At 37.8% G+C, this 14,898-nt stretch overlaps 1 protein-coding gene across 1 annotated transcript in view; it reads right to left on the bottom strand.

The window, feature by feature from the left end:
• Window positions 1-14,898, bottom strand: part of Lama2 (laminin subunit alpha 2) — a 571,985-nt gene that overhangs the window by 183,933 nt on the left and 373,154 nt on the right. Inside the window, exons 23-28 of the mRNA XM_076552567.1 lie at window positions 10,026-10,262; window positions 8,665-8,808; window positions 7,787-7,966; window positions 7,495-7,683; window positions 7,275-7,408; window positions 3,935-4,052 (exon numbers count right to left, since the gene is read on the bottom strand). Of these exons, the coding sequence (XP_076408682.1) occupies window positions 3,935-4,052; window positions 7,275-7,408; window positions 7,495-7,683; window positions 7,787-7,966; window positions 8,665-8,808; window positions 10,026-10,262 (1,002 nt within the window). The remainder of the gene's footprint in view (window positions 1-3,934; window positions 4,053-7,274; window positions 7,409-7,494; window positions 7,684-7,786; window positions 7,967-8,664; window positions 8,809-10,025; window positions 10,263-14,898) is intronic.

Genomic DNA, 14,898 nt, shown 5'->3' with positions numbered 1-14,898 from the left:
TAATCCATGCATTTAATGCTTTCCATAAAATTAACGTAAGTGCCCTGTCCTAGGAAAGATTTAGATGTAGTTGCTAAAAATAAATTAAAAATAAAGGCAGCCATGATTGCTCTAAGTTTCTCAAGAAAAAAACATGCGACACATATCATCTATCCACAACATGTCCCTTAATGTTTGGAGGTATAATCATGTCTCACAAAACAACCCTTCAGTCAGCTACATACCACATCCACAATAATGGCCTCACAGGTTACTTTGAGTGGGATCAGAACAGTCATTTTGCTGTGTATACATGCGTGCCATGATGTTTGCATAGGGATGGAATTCCTTAGTGACACAGTTCTCACATATGTTTCCATCATTAAGGAGGACTTGGCTGCATGAAAACAGTCTTGGGGTCTCTCTCACATGCCACGGTACCAAAGTCACAAACGAGGCTTGCATGTGGAAGGGACCAAGTCTTTCCACATTATGAATTTTGGGTTTTATGACTTTCTAATAAGTATACACTGGGGACTTAAAATTTACTTTGCCCAAACTGATAAGTCCTGATTGATACAATCAAACAGCTATCCATTCATCTCTGATCCAGAAACTTCACTAAAATAAGGCCTGGAAAGAAGAGTTCAGAAATCAGAACTATCAAAATATCAACTAGACATCATGATCAAACTTCTGATCTCTGTGATGACATTGCAGAGTATCATATACCCAATGCTGAAAAGTCATAAAAATGGTGTCTACATGGAACCTCAGCTGAATTTAGGTTTAGGTAATAATCTTATCCTGAGTTCATCTGGAAAAAAGGTTAATTAAGGTGGTTCTGTAAACAAGTATAATGCAGAGAGAGAACCTTTCATTTGACTTCTAAAATAAATCTAGCTCCCATTTTCAATCATAAACCACAATAATTAGGTATTTGAAGGACAGGAAATTGAGATGAACAGAGTAATAGTGTCCCACCACTCCAGGTATTAGGCAAAAGTGTAATATCTTTATAACTGGCTATATTTTAAATGGTAATACTTGACTCTGTCTTCATGCAATCTCCTTTTGTCTAAAAATAGGAAATGAATAGCTCATCAATGTAAATATCTGTCGAATTCAACACAGTTGGTGAAGATGTAGAGGAATCGTTTTGTGTATTCGTAACCCAAAGCATATGTTACTGGAATGCAGTGGATTATTTCAAAACCATCCTTAGCTCTTGCTTTGACGATTAGATTTTATGCCTGGGTAATTACACTTTAGAATCAAAATGAATTATAAATAAGATGTATAATGGATTAGAGGCAATGGGATGTGGAGAACATGTCAGGTGTCTTATTATGAGAGATAAGCTTTTATCTCCATAATCTCTCCAGTAAATCCTCACTGTGAACAGTGCCTATAAATAGGAGCCTGAGTGGGGCTTATAGGACACAGATAAAGCTGTGGGTACACAAGTGTGTGTGAACACATTCTAGGTTTTCCTTAGTGCACATAGCAAAGCACATATTGACAAATTAATGAAAAAGTAAGTAAATGTAGTTAAGAATGAAATAGCATATGTAAAGAACAATAGAAATTTGATTTTTTTGGCTTATTTTGTGCTGATTCATATTTTCAGATAATGACAGATGATAAAAATCAATGTTAAAGTGTGTTTTACTCATTTTTAAAGCCTCTAAATCACAATATGAATCACTGAACGTGAAGTATGTGGAGGTATGTAGATTGTACTGAAATAATTTTATGATCTTCCAATACTTTTTTGTGGAAAAGTAAAGAGAATCATATTAAATAAATGGAGACAAATGAAGACATAATATCTTTCTTCTCAAGAAACCTGAAGGTCAAGCTTGACTCTGAATATTTTCTATTGGAAAATTACCTTACTGAGTCAGAACTTTCAGAACGCCCACCTTATACCTTAGATAACTATATAACGGTAACTATATATAATAATAATGAGGTCTGTGGCAGTTAAGGGATTTGGTCAAGGTCACCCAGTTTTCTAGCAATGCAGTCACACAATGAAACAGAATTCCATCTCTTTAGAAAAGTCTAAGGTTCTCTCTGTCCTGTATGCTCTTATTTTTCATGCTCACTAAATGTTAGCCCATTTTGTGTGTGCACATTGTCTCATTTTCCAGCCATATACTGTATATGTTTGGAAGGGGCACATGGATAAGTGTAATAGTTTGTAGTGTGTAAAAATAGATGTGCAAGGGAACAGTTAATAATGAGATGGCTTATTTGATTATTTAGAATATCAAAGTGGCATATCACAATGAATAGCCCCTTTGGAGCAGGTGATGGAGCTGCTTCAAGGCATTTATTTCAGTCACCCTATGAAGTTGTCCTTTGAAAAGTGTGGAACTATACAGCGGTGGCTAAGCTGAACAGCACTGACCTTACAATAGGGTTTTTCTTCCATGAATTTTCTCTTATATGAATCCTTGTGGTGACTGTCTGTAAAAACCTGCAGATCAGCCACATACTAGCAAAAGTGCCTGAACTGGTGGAGTGAGGTACGAGTCACAACATCAGATTTCTATAGTTCTTCACATATGCTAGTCCATCTTTAGGAAACATGTATTTGATATTTTAACTACATTTATTTCTTTATTCATCAATTTGTCTGTATGTGCTTTGGTATGTGCATACCACCATGAATGCATGGAGGTCAGAGGGCAACCAGAGGCAGTCTGTTCTTTCCTTTCACCACATGGGTTCTGGGAACTGAAAGAAGTCAGGTTGTGAGGCTTGGCAGCAAGGGCCTTTGCCTGCAAAGGCATCTCACCAGTCCATAGTCAGTATTTTCAACTTGTATTTTAACTTTGACCTGGAATCGTGCATACCATTTTCAACAAAACTTCCATGATCCCATTTACAAAGTAAGCAGACTAAACTATATGTATTAAAAATATCAGTACATGGGCCTTTAATTACATGTGTCATAGCCTCAACTCTAGCAAGTAACACTGACTACAAACCAATGATATATGTGTTAGGTTCACAGCTCATAGACCCTTCATAAGATTCCTAAGTGGTAGGAGGAGGAGACACCAATGATATCCAGCCACCATGCAAAGGGCACTAACTATTGTGACTAATGAGACAGAATTTGGGATCCAGCAGGTCCCAGAAAAGTCTTTAAGGCCAGACATTAAACTAGGCTCTACAGAAGGCCAGATGTGGAAGACCAGATGTGGTACCATTAGTTACTCATTGACTTGAGTGTTTGTCGTGTCCAGTTTAAAGAGGTTTAAAAAGCCTGTGCAAAGCCTCAGCCCTAAAACATGATAAGGTTTTAGGTTCAAATTCAGCTCAGTTTCTTATCTTTCCCAACATTCTGATATTGTGGTATTTCTTTTACGAGTTAATATTTATAGAAATTGATTAGCCTGCCAGAAGGTATTCAAAGGGATATCCTATCAATGAAAAAAAGGAAATGGTTTTAAAATTGTAATGACTGAATGATAATAGCATCGTTGGAAGAAATTATGTCCTTTTGAGAAGACTATGTTCAATGGAACAGCCTGCTATTTAGTGCATAAATTTTGTCTGTTCTATATAAAAACACTCTCAAAACAGATATAATCATATCTTATAATCACTGTAGTTTAAATGCCTCTAACTGCTCAGAAATGGTGCCAAGAAGATAGATGAGTTATAACAGACCAGCCTTTTGAAACACTCTCATCCCCTGACTGTGACATATCGTTACAAATCTCTTAATTTTTATCGGATCTTTCCCTTCAGTTGTGATTCTTTACAGGGTAACAATAACATTATCATGTTGCCTCTGTGTCTCACAGTGTGCATGAAAGATAAAATAAATAGGCGAAGAGTACACTTGGAAGTCAAGTGCAAAGACAGTCTGGGAAGGACTTCCATTTGCCTCTGGAAGAGAGCTAAGCTTAAGCAAGTTTAGTAGCTGCTGGCTTACCTCACAGGACAATCCCGAATATCCCGGAGGGCAGTCACATCTTTCTATCAAGTGTGCTGGTGGGCTTACTGTGGTTACATGTCCTGGTTCAGCTACTCCCATAGAGATTTCAGAGATGCTAGAAACAGAGAGCAGAGTCCATGATCACACACCCACATACAACCTCTCAGAATGACTTAAGTCCTAAAGAAGAACATCCTCAGATTTCTGCCAGTCACAGGTAAATTCTTTTGATTACTCATTTTCAGTGAACCAAGATACACACATTTATCAAGGTAACATGATATTATACATTGTAGAAAGGGGCCATCAAACTAATAACTTCATTTTTTTTGAAGCTGCTTAAATTCCAGGAGCTCAGTTGCCACATCTGATTACTATATTTTTATTTCCTCTAAGTCTGAGATTATGTATTAGGAAAATATCCACATAAATCCTAAGGAGTTTAGTAAATTGGATGTCTGCTGTCCTGTTGAGAAGTTATTATAAAGATTTTCCCCTCCTAGTTTTTAAAATTAGAGTAGCTTCATGCAGACATGGCCAATTAATTAGACATTTATATTCTTTCAACCAGGCAACCCAAGGTCACTCTCTCTTAGAATGTCTCCAGTAGTCACAAGTGAAATTGCTTTTAATTTACTACTTTTTTTTCCCTCTGGAGCCTCTGTGTGTCCTTTCAAGAACTTTAGAAAGCCTCCTGGAAAACAATGCAGACTATGAGCTAACCCTGATCTTTAAGAGGATAAAGAGCTTCCCAAATTAATATTTTATTAGCTTTATTAGGTAAATCCTTCAAGTGACTTAATTCACCCTTCCTATTGGTGAGAAAGAAAAAAATATATTCCCAGTGAATCCACTAATACCTTTTTCATTAATTTGAAATTATGCATTAAAATATATATGCAGTCCATAAACCCAGACTATTTCATGACTGACTAACTGCAACATGCAAATATTCTGCAAATAAACTTTTAAGTGAGACACTGGATAGTTTTGCCTCAATAAAGGGCACCTCCAATAGCTTAAGGAGGTTGAATCAGAAACTTTATAACAAGCATAGGTAAACTTTATTGAATTATGACTGCTCGTGCTGGTTTCACTAGCATTTTGGTCTGTACTTGGGAGCCTTTATGAAACCAATTTTGGGCTAAAATGCTGGTTTTGCTTTTTTCTCCTTAGAGTAGCGTAATGGTAGTGAGCTGTAAACAGCCACTCGTCTCTGATAAGACAGCCTTCACTGCTCTGCTCTCCCTGGACTCTGTGGAGCAAGAGGAAAACTAGTTGCTTGTGTGAGCAGCCTTCTCTCCACTGAAGCCCCGTGGGGCTCCATAGCTACTTTGAGAAGATACACACATCATCTTGCCTTCATTCTCTTGGACATTCGTGTGTATGAGAGAGCGACATTTAGAAATCTGGAGACTAGTGAACAGTGGCAACAACAGACAGTTGTGCCATAAATATTGTTTCTCAGGTGTATCAGAGGAGTTCACATGTGAGTGAAAGGTTGGAGAAGTGAGATGGGTGGAAGTGTAATGGTTGTGTCTGGATACGGCTTCCATTGAAATGAGTACTAAGGTCTAAAAGTTACTTCCTTTCAACTACATGTGACTTTTAATCTCTGTTTTGGACACAGCTATGGTTCCTGTAACGATAAAGATGCTGTATTATGTCTTATTGAAGTTTGGGGGGCATTTTAAAGTTTTTAAGCTTTTGCCAGGATTCCACTGTCTTCAACAATCAAGTGAGGTGATTTTTCTGCCTTACTTGTTTTCTTGGCAAGCTTAACTCAAGTTTTGATAGGGCTTGGAAAAAGTATGTATAGTGAAAAATGAAGGCAACACTGGTTCCTTTAGTTACACTAACAGCATGTTCTATGAACTGCCAAGCTCTTAATATGGTCTAATATACAAACCTGCCTTGGCTTCTATGACTAGTGTACATTTGCTATTCTAAGGTAATTAACAATAAAGGTGACAGTGTTTATTTTTTAATTCATGGTTTATTTTTATGACAAAGAAACAAAAGGAATAAAAATGAGAAAGTGAATTTTGGTTCATGATTAGCTCTTTCACTGAAAGCTCCTTCATCAATGATGTGAACAACATGAATCTTCTATTAGACAAAAATGAGTTCTCTGGGAGATTGTGTGTATGCTTAGCACTATATTAATATCTAAAATACAGACACTTTTAGATCCATTAGTTTGACTATGAGAGGCTTCCTCTTTTTTCCTTATTTTCTCTAGCTTGAAACATTAATTTGTCATAAGACTATTTTACAAGCAAGTATTGACTCGATGTTTCTCCAGAAGATGAAAGAATAGAACATGTAAAAGAGACATTGAGTTACTAAGTAAATTCAACACAATGTACAGCCTCTGCAGTAAGAAATTAACTATATCTATGTGAGTTCTCATTTAATTTCACTGCATGATCCTTCCACTAGTGAAGATGTCTCCTGGACCCTCCATTGCTCTCTTTATTCTACATTATTTTATTCTATTTTCTCTCTCCAATTACCACTTTTAGCACAGTCCATAAACATGCTTACCTACTTTTCAAATGAGACAAACATCCCTTGACTTTTGTCACTGGGTCTTTCCATCATTTTATAGTAAGAGTCATGGAAAACAATAGTCCACACTTTCAATATGAGGTTCTTTGTGTCTCATTCATTCTTTAAAACTTTGAGACTATTTCTGTCCAAAGGCCTCAGCAAAAGATGATATTGGAAAAAGCACCAGTATGGTCCCAAGGACCATTTTAAATGATGGTTATATTAATTGGCCTCCTGACTCACATGGAAACACTGAATATGCTCTTGAGGTATTTCCAGTTTGGCTTCCTTGATGTCACATTCAATTCTTTAATTCATCTGTTTACCTTTTTTTCACTATGATTTTCCATCATCTTACATCATGATATCCAGCGTGAATGAACATACAGGTTACATTGGCATGGACAAATAAGAATGCTCAAGGATGGAAGAGTCTGGACTAACTTGGCCTTGACTACTCACCTTCATGTTTCAAGGTCAATTTTCTCAATAATCTTACAACATTACAGTTGATTATATGTAACAAACATATGTACTATCCTGAACTTTTGCCTGGTGCATTAAATTCACCATGACTAATAAAGTAAGAATATTGTTCTTATTTATTTGGGAGGGAAATTATGGCTTCTTCTATCAAGTGACTGGACACATCCTTTTATTTGTCTTCTATCATCTTAGTCCCAAATTAGCCACTTGTTGATTTCTTGTCTGTTATCTTCCTGACCAGCCCTGTGATAGATCCTAGGACAAGAACTTAACTTGAGTATTTTCTATTATACTTTACCGGCTTTGTCTCACGACATTTCCATAAGTAGCCTTGATAAGAATATAGTGAATATCATAGAGTATATCCAAGAAGTCTTCACGGGTCACAGTTCTGCTGATTCGAGGATCATCACCATAATATTTCCATTCTTTCTGCAAATAACAAAAAAAGCCCATTGTCATAAAACCGAACGAAAAAAGTCACTAGTATCTCTGCACCAAACAACTACCAAACTTACCTCTGTCATTTCAATCTCATGCCTTGTCAGCTGGCCAATGAGAGGGGCAGCCATGTGCCTGGTGATAATTCTAGCATGAGTAGGAGTCCCACCTCGAATGATAACTTGAGGCTTGTATGTTGAGAAGCCTGTCTCATCCCGAGCCTCAAAGTAGATTGCATACTTCAGTTTACCCCCATAGGCCATCAACTGAAGAAGAAGAAAAAAAGAATAAAAAGTGATGATTTACGCAAACCTCCAAATGACCTGACTCCCAAATCTTGTTTGGTTGTGAATTCAGAGTTATTTTTACCTTTTTTCCTTCAAATTGTTCTGGGAGTTTCCAGTAAAAAGGCTCCAAATGGAGATCTTGCCTGACTTCATCCATTTTTGCAACAATCTCTGGGTGCTGGAAAGCAATGCCTTTAGTAGTTGTGTGCTGCAGGGCCTCATCCACCAGAGGCAGGATGGTCTGCTCATCACTCAGAGTCACCTGCAAAGCATCAAATTTCAGCAGGAAGATAAACAGGAATATGAAGCATTTTTTTAAAGCTAAGTATGGAGACAGGCTTGTACGGGCTCTTGCCCCTATTTTGATGAGATGTCACAAGAAAAAGAAATGAGACATGGTGGGTGAGGACAGGAGGAAAGAAATGCTTTGAAATGTTTTGCATATTAATCAACCCCAATCTCTAAAAATTGCAATATTTTTTTCATTAATAAAAGTTGAAATTAAATTATGGAGAGATAAAAGGAAATAAAAGTCAAAATAAGCATAATCCCAATGCAAACAATGGATAGTTTCCTATGGCTAGTTGGAAGGCAAGCAACAGGTCATGGTTTTCAGGGCTGCACTAATGTCAACAACCATACTCCAGCACCTCCTTCCTCAGTATATAAGGTGCTGCTGCCCAAGACAGAACACCACACCTCCCTGGCAATGTTTCCAGTTTCCACTTGCCATCTACTTCCCTATCAACAGTAACTGAACAATCTTCTTAGGAAGAATTTTAAAGAAGCATTTATGCCAACTGCCTAATGGTACATAGAGCCTTTACCATTTCTGAATGCACACGGGAACAAGGTTACTTAAATGTTTTGCCATTTCCTACTACCCCTCAGGGCCCGACTAAAAGATTCCTGCAGGAATGAACATTATACCATTACATGGCTCAGCGGCTTCTTACTCACCCACATGCGGATCAGTCCCTCTGCTTCAGAGCACTGACTGGTAACTCCAAAGCAATAGCAGCTGCTGCATCCAAGTGGGTTTTTGGCATCAAGTCCGAATTTGCCAGGCCGGCACCTGTCACAGTGGACACCTTCCACATTCACCTGAAGAAAGAAGAAGGTCCTTTCAGGGTTCATTATAATGTTATAGGAGAAATTAACTTAAGAACAAGGAGTAGCGACACATTTCCTTTTCATTTAGTAAAATAAAACACCTGAATGAAGGGTAAGAGATTTATACCTCAAAAGTATTTTTAGCTCACATCCCTGTCTGGATTTCTTAGGACTTTAAAAGGCACTTGATTCCTCAATGTACCTGTTACTAAGGGTGCTGTATACTGTTGCTGAGGTCTAGCAGTGTTTTTCTTATGACTCTGCTGTGAGCAATAAGAATTTCAAAAGCAAAAAAAAAAAAATAATTTCAAGCTAAGAAAAAGTCAGAAAACTAAAATACAACATTTATGTATTTACTCTAATATTATATAATTACCATAATATAATGCATATGCAACATACACCAAATATAACATATGACCATAATATAGTGTGTATGTGTGGAGTGTGATAATCTGCTTAGCTAGGTCCCTTTGTGCAGAGGCTATTGTTTTCTGAAATTCAAGGCTGGTCGCTTACCAGATTTTAATCAGCCATTTCCTCTGCCTTTCTTTGCACAGACTTTGTCTTGAAAAGCTATCTGTGACACTGTTTTAACCACACTTTTCCTGGGATTGATTTTTTTTTTGTCCAGGAATATATAAAAGACAAAAAAAAAATCCCTCTTATCCATTTTAATTGGCTGTTTTTCTACATCATTTAGCAGTATTAATGAGGACCGAAATTTGCACGTAGTTAGCCACAGTTTGTTATGTCAGCCTTCATATGTGATGGGATTTTACTGAATTTCCATAGCAGTAAATATGCTAAAGTGTGCAAGGCTGCAGATGAACTGCAGGAGAAATGGTTGGTGATAAGCTTGGTTGTCAGCTGTGGTTTCTCTCTGACTGCGCCTGCAAGTCCCCCCTGCCCACTCCACAGACATTCATTTGCGCAAGAAGAACAGAGAAGAAAAATAACGTCACTCACTGAAGAAATTGTACCCTGCGTACTAACTGGAAACGAGGCTGGGTTTGGGTTGAAAGAAAGTTCTTGAAAAGTGGAGCGTATGCCAATGATCACGCATCAAGGAAATCTGTGTCTGGCCGTGAATGTTTGTTTGTGTTGCTTAATGAAGCAAGAATAGTGCACAGTGAATGCAGGTAAAGCTGAGCAATGGCATCCACAGTGAATGAGGCTCTTCCTTGCACCCCTCCAGCCATTCATACCTTACAGGTGCACTGCCCTGTTTGATCACTGCAGGAGCATTTTCCAGTCTCTGAATCACACGTGGTGGCATCTGTCCCTGGCAGGAAGCATTCACAGACACTGCAGTGAGGGTAGTTCCAGTGACCTCGGTTGCACTCGGAGCATCTCAGACCAGAGAACTTTGGACGGCAGTTGCACTGGCCTGTGTTTATATTGCACTGTGAATCCAAGGACCCCACTGTGCTGCAGTTACAAGCCTGTGGCAGGGAGACAAAGCAACAACTGTTGACACAACTGCAGGGGAAATATCTTGAAATTTTAATCTTAACGTTGCTATTCCACTATGCACATATGAACCATGTATCTATTATATGTTTTGTAATGGTAGAGTTTAGTCCCTTGGGACCCATGGGTGAACATAGCATTTAAAAGCTTTCTGCCTGTAGGAAAAAATGTATGGCAATCTAGAAACCACAGTGCTATGTGATAAGAAAGTAAATGTAGGTTTTTGCTTTATTGTTTCATTTTATTCTAAGTTATTTTAAATAACATTATTCTGTGTGTCCTCCCATGTATGTATATGTGTGCATGTGTGCTTGCAAGTGTGTATGCATGCTTCCATAGGTGCATATGGAAGTAGAGGTCACCCTCAAGTGTCCTTCCTCAAGTTCTATCCACTTTGTTTTTTGAGACACTGTCTCTTACAGGAGCTTGTGGGCCTCACCAATTAGGCTATCTCTGTGGGTTCTGGGGATCAAGGTTAAGGCCTCATGCTTGTGCGGCAAGCACTATATTGACTGAGCTATCTCCTCAGCACTGATAGCAAACTAGTTTTCTGTCTCTTCATTACTGTGCAAGGAAGAGGCTGTAGGGGGAATTAGCACTAAGAGTCTTTTTAGACAGAGTGAGATGGCTCAGTGGGTAGAGGCTGGTGCTAGTGTTCAGGCCCAAGGACCTGATCCTACAAGGTGATGAGAGAGAACTGACTCCAGAGAGTTGCTCTGACTTCCATGCTCATGTGATGGCACATGTGTGCCTGTGTGTATGCACACACACACTTAAAAAGAATCTTTAAATAGTTATTTTCAATCAGTGATATGAACATGGTTTCCTTCTTTCTGTTTTTTGGCTGGCTTTCAACTTCCATTTATTTAATTACACTAAGTATATCATTAAAATAAGAACAAAATGTATACACAGACTAAACAAACAAACAAACAAATGAAAACAAACCCTTTTTCTACTGTATTCCTTCCTTCTGAATATAGGAGGAACTAAATTTAATTAAAAATTTAAATAGAAATATGCTTTTGAGAGTTGATTATGTACCTGGAACTATATGAACATTACACACACACACACACACACACACACACACACACACACACACACACACACACACGAGAAAGAGAGAAAGGAGGAGTGAGAGAGGGAGGGAGAATTTCAATGAAAGATGGATTCTTAGGTATTTTTTCAAGTCTTCTGGGATAAGGTAGCAGTGTGGATGTTTAATGAAGAATCTAAATGACCTACACAGACACAGAGTGGATGGAGAGACACCCATCAGAGACTGCCATGGCTATTAATAGAACTCAGTTCCAAAAACAGACTTAGATTTAAGTATTTCCTCAACTCCTTGATCTGGTTGTTTCCTTTTAGTCTCCTTTAAACACACACAAACATTGCATTTTACAACCAGAGCAATCCAGGAAAAGGCAGGACCTATGTCATGTGTTAGCTAGCACTTCTATAGTAGAGCAATTAGGTGTCCAGATCTATGCTTCACTTACACCTACCACTTATTAGCCATATATCCTGAATCAGGTTAATTCACCTCTGGTTGCATCAGAGTTTCTCATCCTTAAAAAGGAAATGATACAGTGACCACCTCAAAGAGGTGCTGTGAGGAGCAGACACAATGGATGACATGCATGGTCCATGGAATTAGTTTCATGTTATTATTTCACAGATAATGGAAAAGAGGATGTAAGAGGTTTTCAAACTTGCACAGTCACAGTTAAGTGGCAGGACAGGGTCTGAACATTTATGTTCTTCAGGAGGATACAGGTTAGTAAGAAAGTCCAAGAGAAAGCCAGATGCACCTTTCCCTAATTTAGAACTGGGATATATGGATATTCAAGACTGTCCAATGGTAAAGCAAGGGATGGGTTTCCAGCTCAACAGGGTACTTCGAGAGGGAGAGATGGAGCAAGAAGGGGGTTTCTAACAGTTGTAGTTTCTATGACACAGATAACCCATGATCATGTCTGTGATGGCTACTCTTGATTGTCAAGATTAGTAGATTATATCTTGAATCAACTAAAACCAAGATCTAGGCTCTTCCTCGAGGGATTTTCTTAGATTATTTGAATCACGAAGACCCACCTTACATCATGGCTATGCCTTCTTGCAGCCCACCTAAAAGGGCATGGAAGAAGGAAGCCTTGCTCTTCGCCTGCATGCCCTCAGTCTCGCTGGCAACTCCACCTGTCCTGCTGCCGAGTCATTACTTTGCTGGTATTAAAACCAGCTTTGTCTGGCATTCCAAAGTAGACTGAAGACCAGCAGTTCTCCAGGAACCCTCCACGACTCCAGTGCCTGATTGGGACTGCTCAGACATCCAGCCTCATGGACTGAGCAACTACAGGATTCTCTGTTTTCCTTTGTGAGACAATCTTTCTTTAGACTACCTGGACCAATTTTTTTAAGACAATCTAATAAGTCCCCTTTTAATATACACATATATTTATATTTGCCCAGCTATTCCTGTTCCTTTAAAGAACCCTGACTAATACAATGACCCTCACATAACTCACTTAAAGAATAGCAGATGTAGAATGAGCTTTCAGAATGAGAATGACCTAGTAAATCATAGAAAATTTTTCTTTGCCAATTTCACTGAGTATGTGTGGAGTCACTTAAATAAAATAGAAAGAAAATAATGATATTGCATGGAAACTATAACCATGGGATAGATTTTAAAAGGTTCTAAAAAACACTGTTAGTTTTAGATGACAAAAAATATATAAAATGTCTTCTAACCAGTTTGTTGTATACAATCAAATAACTAGCTCTTGAGGATTACTGACAGTACAAATAGACTTTGGAGTGGTTCCAGATCAGGAAGTTTATTTGAGAAATTACAGTGGAAATAGAGGAGACAACTAACTGTGCGTTTAGATAGCACTCTACCCAACATCAAACTTAAATTATAATTGGATGTAATGTTTGTTTAGCAGCAGAAGATTTATTCGCCTCCCCTCTGCTAGTGAAGGATGGCAGGCTTGGTATTCTACTGCAAGACAGCTCAGAGGATGTGTGTGCACACACCTCAGCATGGAGCAATGCTCCATGGCAAACAGGAAAAGACTCCCTCAGTCCCAAATCACGGTTGCCTTAAATTATACTCTCCCAAGTTCTTAAACAGCAGAGTGTATGCTTGCTCATAAATAATGTCTAAAAGCCACGTGATTTTTATAAATCCTGATAGCAAAATGTGCTATCACACTCAGAAATTTAGGTTACTTCAAACAAATAGTTTGAAGTAATAAAATTCAATTGAGACTTCAAGCAATATGATGTCCAGTGACCAGTAAAAGAATATGCCCCCAATAACTTTTATAGACATTGAGCCATATCCCTGCTTGAGATATATATATATATATATATATATATATATATATATATATATATATATTAAAGAATCAGCTTTAATTTCAAGAATTTCATTAAAATTTGGTCCTATTGAAAGCTTTATGGATAGAATTCACTCCTATGACTTTTATTTTTTTAAAATAATTCTAAGTGACTTTAAAATGCAAATAATAATAATTACAATAGTGATAATAGCAATCAATTAGAAATGTAGAGCACTCTTTATACTCAACAAAAACTTTCAAATTCTTGAAAAATATTGCTTTTCAAAATGTAGCACGGTAGAATGTCAAACTTAATAGTCTGAGAAATAAAAAAAAATGAGTGTCTTGTCTAGTGTTTATGCTTTCTAGTCACATATTGGAGCACATTCTGAACTTCCTTAAACACTTATCAATACTTAAACTCTTTTTGAGGTCAGTGTATTCTAGGCCAGTATTCACCTAATTTTAAATTTTTATGAATTCTCTGAGAATTTTTTTAAATGTATTTTGATTATGTTCACTCTTAACTCTTTCTGGTAACTCCTCTTAGATCCATCCCCAGCGTTCTACACTCTCCTACTATGTGTTCTCTTTTTAGGTTTTTAAATTACCCATCGGCTCCAATTTGTGCTGACAACGTACTCCTGATGTGGGCCAGCCAACAGAGCATGGATGCCCTATGTATGAGGAGCTCTACCTTAAATAAAACTGACTCTTCCTCCCCTAGAAGCCATCAACTGTCTATATCTCCTCAGTTGGAGGTGGGAGCTCATGAATCCCTTCCCTTTGATCAGTCAAAAATACAGATTTCCTATCTACACAGGACAATATCATGGGGCTAAAAAGGCCACACTTTGTTGCCACATTTCAGTCTTTTTAGACTCAGGGTGGCTGATTGGAAGGACTGTCACCACCTTTTAAAAGGCCTTTATTAACACTTAAAATCCAGTAGGTGCCGTTGACTTTCATGTTACCTGGACCAGTTACATTTCATATACACACGCCAAAATGCCCACTTATTTTTAAACACTATCTCTGTGTTTAAGTGATTAAACCATAAAAGCAAACAAAACAAAACAAAAACCAGGAAACAACAAAAAATATTTTTAGATATTGGGTAATGAATTATACAACTATTATTTCTGAGAAAAGAGAAAAAAAGGAGGCTGTGAGTGGAGGTAACTTCTAGGCTGTAATACTAGAGAGAAAGGTAAAACAAACAAAGGCCCAGCAAGGAACCGAGCTGAGAGACAAT

The sequence above is a fragment of the Peromyscus maniculatus genome, chromosome 16 (assembly GCF_049852395.1).
Source record: "Peromyscus maniculatus bairdii isolate BWxNUB_F1_BW_parent chromosome 16, HU_Pman_BW_mat_3.1, whole genome shotgun sequence".
Taxonomy (NCBI): Eukaryota; Metazoa; Chordata; class Mammalia; order Rodentia; family Cricetidae; genus Peromyscus; species Peromyscus maniculatus.
This window is presented reverse-complemented; position numbering and strand designations above follow the sequence as displayed.